Below are 7,694 nucleotides of genomic sequence, written 5' to 3'. Positions count from 1 at the left end.
GGCCGCTTCCGTTAACCTGGGATTCTTCCCCCGGCCCCATTATACGGGATAGCCGCCCCTTCCCCACCCCCGCTGCCCTGCTGCTCTCTGCACCCTATCGCCAGCTCTGTCTGCGTTGCTTCGGGTGCTGTGGGGAAAAGCTCTTCCCAGGCTGAGCCCTGGTAGCTGTGGCTGAGTCGGCTTCCCTCCCTGTTACCTGCAATAAAAGCCGTCAGTGCAAACGCAGACCGGCTGCTGTGTGTGTGTGTGGGGGGGGGCGTGATGCAGAGAACTGAGACGTCGCTCTCTGTCTCTGTCTGTCTCTGTCTCTGTCTCGAAGGCCAAACCCTGCTGGAAACGGCCTGAGTAGCTGCCAGTGGTTCTCTGGCGACCGGGCAGACACAGCGGCACATCCAGCGGGTCCCGCAGGGTCAGTCCGGGCCAGACACAGCTCAGTATTTTCACTAATGCCTCAGAGAATGGAGCAGCTTGTTACACTTCGAAAAGACGAGCAGGATCTTATGCAGGGGGACCAGGCCACACGCCGCGTTTATTGGACACGTAAGAATATCACAAAGCCGCCACATTCACATACACACTCACAAATTGCTGCCTGCTGGTGTGATATAATGACCAGGCCTTTTATGCGTTGCTGTAGCCAGCCCAGGGGTGGGCATGAGGAGGGAGCCGGGCCTCTGTCAGTCGTGGATCCGATGCCCCAAGGTGACAATTGCGGAACGAGACCGAATGTTTCCGTGTTTTTACCCCGTCTTTGAGACTTGCTGCCTCTGCTGTAAGTCTCTGGGCCCGGCTGTGCCATGCTGCTCCGGGTTCAGTGCAGGTGTTCATCACCAGCTCAGTGCAAGCAGGACCGGTCTCTTCTTTCCGTGCTTTGGCTGTTCCCAGGGTGGAGCCTTCTGTGCTTTAGGGGCCTTAATTTGCAGGTTAGGTTCCTTGCTAGGTTTTCTTCGGCCTTCGGGCTCAGGACGGGGCAGTCGGTGTCTGCACTCCCCTTTCTGCTGTCAGAGCAGGCTAGGTTGGCGTCTTTTCATGCCCTGCACACACAGAGGGAATTTATTAGGATCTGTTTAGGTTCAATAGTACCAGTGTCAGGACAGAGCTCACTGCAGAAACGGACACGGTGCAGTCCCGTTATGCCCCACTGAGCAGTGCTACACTGTTATCAGAACAGGAAAGGGACAATCTCTCTCTACCTCTCTCACACATACATTAGAACAAGGATTTTACATCGGATTTGTTCACACAGCTCCTGGGCTCACGCTGGAGCAGAGCCAGGGCAGAATGGGGTGGAAAGGCCAGGGTGAGATGTGCAGTGGGGCGGGGGGTGGGGGGATTCAGTTCTGTGCCCCAACCGCCCCTCCCCCCGCCCATATCCATCCGTCCAGCCGAGGTCCTGTCGCTGTAGTGCCCCACTGCCTCACAGCACACAGTGCCGTATTCACCACTTGGAGACAGGGCCAAGGCCACCAGCCTCATCTCCCAGATGGGAAACTGAGGCACCGAGCGTCAAAGGGCTTGTCGACACAGACGCTCTACAGGTGCCAAGTCCCACTGGTAGCTCTGCCCCCGGGTCCCTCCATGTTCTGCACGGCCCGGAGCCAAGCCGCTCTGGGCGAAAGGAACCCAGTGATAACCGAGTCCTGGGGCACCCAATGTAGACGTGTACGTGCGTTGTGTGTGAGTGCACGGACGTGTCTATCTGTCTGGGCTGAACCAGGACTCCTGGCTTTCATCGCTCTTAGTGGCATTAGGGTGAATTGACCCCAAACCAGACTCTGCTCCCACCCTCCCCTCTCAGCCCCAATACTGAACCCCTGGCTCTGCCCCTGCACCAGAGTCACTCCAGATTGTCACCTTGGCAGTGGGAGCAGAGTCCAGCCCAGCCAGTCCCCTCCCCACAGCAAGCCCCACAGGATCTGATTCTCATACAAACCCAGGCCCAGATTTGGCCCGAACGGGGCTGTCCATCATCTTGTCTCCTGCACCCAACCCCAACCCTGGGCAGGGAGCGAGGCCCAAGAGCCCGTCCCCCTGCTGCCTGATATCGACTGGTGGCTGGAACGTTGCTGGATGCAGCAAGGGCAAAGGGAGCTTTGTGGTGGGTCATTCCCCTGGCAGAACTTTGAGCTGAGCGAATCACAAACATCTGGAAATGCACCATTAAGGTTCCCCGTGTAACCTTAACGCAGCCCTATTTCAGCAGTGCCCCCCAATACACCCAGTTAACACATGTGCATCTTCTGAGCATGGCTGTGGTGGTCTCTGTGGTGTGGGGCAGGTTGCTGTCCCCGGGGTGGTGGGGAAAACCCTGACCACACAGGGGAGGTGTCACAACCCCAGGACCCACGGGCTGAGGCTGGGGAAGGGAAGCTGGGAGCTGTGACTTGAAGAAAGAAAAACCTTCCAGCCAGGACCTTCCAGAGATGGCGGACGAGATGGGACAATGGCCTGAACGTCCCCTCTGCGCCGAGGGGCTGTGCTAGTGAGTGATCTGGGTGTCGTGGTGAGCCGGGCCCATGCAGACAAAACTCTGCTGGGTTCTAGCCCCAGCTCTGGCAGAGAAGTGGGGTCTGCCGGGTCCGGGCAAGGGGGGTTGGGCCCCAGGACAATGGACACTGTAGGGGTGCCTAATGACATCAGAAAGCTACTGCCCATGGGAGCTGCGTCAGGGTCCCGTGGAGAGGACGAATGCCAGGAACAGGGGCTGAGAAAGCTCCGAAGGGGGTGGGGTGGTGTGGGGGACCACCAGGAAAGGAAACTGAGGCAGGATGCGCCCACGTGGGACCTGCTTGGAAAGAGAGGCACTATGAACCCCACGTCTCAGGCTTCCCAGGCAGGGTCAGTGGGGTGTGACCCCTGGGGGAGCCTTGCCCCAGAAGGAGAGACCCTTCCCCAGCTGCAGACAGGGGGCCCTGACTTCAGAAAAGGAATCTGGGCTGGGGGGGCTCACTGGTAAGGGACCTGGACGTAGCAGAGGTCGATGGACTAAGACTGACTCAGCTCCCCTCACCCTCCGGCCGGAGGTGCTGGCGCGAAGCCCTGTTTGTGTCCCGCCTTTGGGTTAAATAAGCTAGGGGCTGCCCTATAGACCTAAGACTCATTGGACTTTCTGAACGCCCCCGGGGGGGAAACTGAGGCAGAGCGGGACCAGCGGTGCTGCACTGGGCCACCAGGGGGTGCTCCCGGGGGCGAAGTCCACCATTCGGCGTCTAGGGAAACCCGCCTCTTCCAGGCAGGGTGGGACCGGACCTTAGCTATCGCATCCGTGCGGCTGGGTCCCCGTAACCCCAACAAGGCTGGGCCCAGGATTCCTGGGGCCTCGACCCCCCAACCTTGTCATGGTCACTAGGACAGGGGCTAGGGTGTCCCCACTCCAGGGGGGCTCTCTCCCCACTGGACGCCTCCCTGACCCACTGATTGTTAAAGGAAAACACCCCAGGCCGCCCCCTGGCCGGGGGCCCCACACCCAGCGTCTCTGGGGCACCAGGGACGTTCACAGTCTGTGTCTCCCATGTTGCAGGCTCCCTGCCTGGCCACGTTGCAGAGAGTCAGAGACGGGCTCTGGCCATGGCCACACGCCCCCAGGCTCTAGGGGGCAGGGCCCTTCTCCCCAGCGTCTGCCCCCCAGTGTCTGGGTCACGATCCCCGCCGAGGCCTCTTGGCTGGCGACATCTCCCTGCAGCCAGGGTCCCCCCTCGTGCTGCGCATCCGGCCCCAGCCCCGCTCTGCGTCGGCTGGGCTGGGCTCTCTGGGACGCTCCTCGGGCCCCTCCGGTTCTGCTGCCGTGGGTCAGCTCAGCTCCTGGCCTGGGCTTCGTCTCTCGTCTCCCAGCCGCCCCGGTCTTGGGGGCACAGGGGTCCTTTTGCAGCACCGAAGGCCAGCGTAAACCCTCTTGAAACCGGTGCGTGCGCCGAGAGCCTGACAAACGCTGCTGTAGACGGAGGGCTGGAGCTAGGAGCCGCTTCTCCACTCCGCCCTCGTGGGGTGACTCAGGAGCGACTCGGTGCGGACCTGCTGTGCAGTTTTGGCGGAGGTCCCCCCCGCGGGTGCGAATCGGATTCGCGCCAAGGCCCAGACGCTGAGCTAGCTAGATCAATCCCCGAGCGGCTGGGACGCGCGGGGGGCAGCCAGAGACAGGTGGCCAGAGATAACTTGAACATCAGGCACAGCCGGGGCGCGCGGGGCGGGACCCTGTGATCAGCCCTGTGCAAACACAGAACAAAAAGACGCCGGCTGGTCTGCATCCCTCTGCAGGGCCGGGCACTGGGCCTGGTCTCTGCTGCTGGCCTTCACCCCCCCGGCGTGGGGTGGGGGGGCAGGAGCTCCCGGCTCTGAGCTCTGCGGGGAAAGGAGAAAGGCCACTGGCTCCGATGTCCCGGGGCGTCTTGTGGGGAGAGAGCCCAGACTCCTGGGTTCAATCCTTGGCTCTGCACGTGAGGCAAGACGCAGCTTGGCTCCGTGCCTCAGTTTCCCCTTTTGCAATAACATTGCCTTTGCCGACATAGGGCCTGCTCACAGCCAGGGGAAGACGCCAGCTGGTTGCAGTGGGTTTGGGAGAAGGCCGGGCTTGCAAAGATAGAGGGGAGGGAACAGGGGTGATGCCGGACACCTGGGTTCCATTCCCAGCTCTGGCCTGTTGTGTGACCTTGGGCATATCACTTGGCTGCCCTGTGCCTCGGTTTCCCCCACCCCTCCTTTCTGTGCAGGCACTGGAAGCTCCTTAGGGCAGGGATTGTCTCTTGCTCTGTGAGTGGCACAACCGCGGCCCAGATCTCGGTCGGGGTCTGGGCAGTGCCAGGCCCTGATCTCAGCTGCAGCCTCTGGGCGTTCCCAGAGCACCAGTAACAAATGACTAGGAGATTTACACGGTAGCGCAGGTGGGGGCAGAGCTGGGACAGCAGGGGCGGTGGGTCGAGTGTGAGGGGCGCCGGTAAAGCCGTGGGGGGGCAGAGCTGGGATAGCAGGGGCTGTGGGTGGGCATGAGGGGCGCCGGTAAAGCTGTGTTGGGGGGCAGAGGTGGGATAACAGGGGCTGTGGTTTGGGAATGAGGGGCACCAGTAAAGCTGTGTTGGGGGGCAGAGCTGGGACAGCAGGGGCTGTGGGTCGGGCATGAGAGGCGCTGGCAGATCGTGGGCAGCTCCCTGACAGCAAATATTTACTAAACTTGGTGCCTCCTTTTTATGGCCCTGGATGGCATCTCTGCCCCCAGCTGTGTTTGCTGAGCGGCTCCTTGTTGCGCTCCATATAACGGGCACCGGGGCGGGCGGAGGCTCAGCCGCTTTCCTCTCAGACCCGGATCCGTGTCTCGGACGGGAGCTGCAGCCCCAGGACAAGGTGAGGTGAGGACCCAGCTGGGGCGAGGTGCCGAGGGGTCTTCCTGGCTGCATCGGGTCTGGTGGGGGCTGGGGCGGGGGCTGGGAGCCGGGACCCCTGGGCAGAGCCAGGCATGGACCTTTCAGCCGGCCGTATTTCATTCTCCAAAACATGGCCCCGTCGGTCAGTCCGCAACGAGCTGCGAATCTCCACGTCGACTGACCCCGAAAACTGGGAACGGGGCCGAAACGGCCCCACGAGACGTTCTGAGATGGGTGGAAAATTTCCATTTTGAGGCTGGGTTTGTTCTGACAAAAGCGGAGCCGGGTGAGAGTCAGGGAACGGCCGAGGGGACACCGCCGCCCCTTACGAATGTTAGCCCGGTGGTTCAGGCACTTTCCAGGGGAAGGGGGTGACTTAGATTCAATTCCCCCCTACGCCTGATTGGGAAAAAAAAGATTTGAAGTTGAGTCTCTCTCCCAGCGTCCCAGGCAGTCGCCCTGCCCATATTCAGAGGTGAGGTTATCCCAGTATTTCCCCTTGCGGTTGCCCTAGGTGGAATCAATAATTAGTCACTGAAGGAGCAATTTGAACTTAGCTCTGCTAAGCGGCCCAGCGCCGAGCAAAGAGTGCTGGATGGTGGGTTGTCCCCTGACAGAACTGAGCCAAACCCAAATGTCTGAAACTGGGAAATGCACCGTTAAGGTTGCCCGTGTAACCTTAACTCCGCCCGCTTTCAGCAGCGCCCTGCTGTGTCCTGTTAACACATGTGCGTGTGCCAAGCACGCCTGTTGTGAGCTCCCCATGCAGAGGTGCAAGTCGTCCCCAGATCCTAGCTCACACAGTGGGGTAGAGAAAGGGGCTCAGATGCCTGCGATAACCCCAGGAAGCGACAAACGCCAGGTCGGGTCCCAGCAGCAGGTTTTGTTTCCGCCCGATTCGACTTTTTCCCCTACGCTTTGGCGGGTTGAAAGTTTCCAGGTATTGTGTCTCCCTCCGGCCCGACACAAAGACACACGGCAAGTGGTGCGAAAGGGTCCCGACACCCGTTAGTCGTCAGGCTCTGCTCCTGGACTGGAGCCAGGACTCCTGGGTTCTAGCCTGGGCTCTGGGAGGGGAGTAGGGGATAGTGGTTAGAGCGGGGGTCTTTGGGGGCAGAGGGGGGGATAATGGGAGAAGCCAGGTTTCGGGGGGCGTTTGGTGCCAGGATGCTCCGTGCGGGAAGCAGCTCCATATGGTGTCTCTGTCCCACAGTCCCCCTTCTCCGCTGCAGACAGACCCACGGCCGACCCCGCCATGGCCCCCCAGGGACCCCGCCTGGCTCTCGCACTCCTGCTCTGCCTGGCGGCCGCCTGCCTCCCCCTTTCCACGGCCGACGCCCAGCACGCCGCCTTCCTGAAGCGGCACCTCGACTTCCCCAAGTCGGGGGCCGAGAACGACGGGCTGTACTGCACCGCCACGATGAGGCAGCGGAGCCTCCGGTGCCGGGGCCGGAACACCTTCCTCCACACCAGCGAGGCCCGGCTGCGAGCCGTCTGCGGCGGGGAGCCCAGCCACGGGACCGTCACCCGCGAGAGCCTGGCCGCCTTCCCGCTCACCGTCTGCACCTGCCTGCCCAAGGGCCCCTGCCTCTACCGGGGCATCTCCACCACGGCCCGCGTCCGCCTGGTATGCCGTGACGGCCGGCCCGTCCGCTACGAGAGGCGCATCTAGCCGGGCGCTGACCGGTCCCCGGGATTGACCGACGGCTGCGGGGTCTCCGGCCCACCGGTCCCCGGGATGGCACGGCACATTAGGGGCTCTGCTCCCGCGGTAGCCGGCTGTATGATGCGCCCGCCCCTCCGCTGCCCCCACAGCGCAGCCGTCCCTTCCCAGCTCGGGCGGGAGGTGGATAAACGATGCTCTCGGGCTGCAAACCCTGATTTCAGCTGGGTTCTGTTCTTGCTCCCCGCAATAAAACGCTTCCTGCAAAGGCACACTGGCCGGGCGTGTGTTTGTGGGGGGTCGGGGCTGAGGAATTGCATTTCCTGCCTTCTCTCTCCTGCACCCCCCAGCCCTCCCAGGGGTGAAGCTCTGTCCCAAAGGAGTCTGCAGTCCGGGGGGCAGAGCTGGGCCTCTCCTAGCCCTGCCCGTGACCCCCTGCTCCACTGATCCCACATGTGGAGAGCACGTACAGCTGCCATCACCATAGCAGTGCCGCACTCAGCCTCGTCCCAGGCCCCTCCAAGCCCTTTACACAGACCGGGCCAGGATCTTCACCCCTATTCCACAGGCGTGGGAAACTGAGGCAGAGACGGGGCCGGGGCTCAGCCAGGGCCATGCAGTGAACAGTCAGCGGCACGGCCCGGGGTGCTCGCCGCGGCCCAGGGGGGGGATGAGAA

At 62.2% G+C, this 7,694-nt stretch overlaps 1 protein-coding gene across 1 annotated transcript; it reads left to right on the top strand.

Moving 5' to 3' along the window:
* Window positions 1-6,609: 6,609 nt before the first annotated feature.
* On the top strand, window positions 6,610-7,026 carry LOC137142791 (ribonuclease-like). Its single transcript, XM_067532260.1, has one exon. It carries the CDS (start codon window positions 6,610-6,612, stop codon window positions 7,024-7,026), a length of 417 nt encoding a protein of 138 aa, XP_067388361.1.
* Window positions 7,027-7,694: the final 668 nt, after the last annotated feature.

Source organism: Emydura macquarii, unplaced genomic scaffold (genome assembly GCF_026122565.2).
Source record: "Emydura macquarii macquarii isolate MOO-44397 ecotype Brisbane River unplaced genomic scaffold, CSIRO-AGI_Emac_v2 contig_3249, whole genome shotgun sequence".
Lineage (NCBI taxonomy): Eukaryota > Metazoa > Chordata > Testudines > Chelidae > Emydura > Emydura macquarii.
Note: the sequence above shows the minus strand (reverse complement) of the source record. Positions and strands in the feature narration are given on the sequence as shown.

What these genes read in the sequence shown, in the direction of transcription:
- LOC137142791 (XM_067532260.1), top strand. Translation starts at nt 6,610, where the DNA reads ATGGCCCCCCAGGGACCCCGCCTGGCTCTCGCACTCCTGCTCTGCCTG.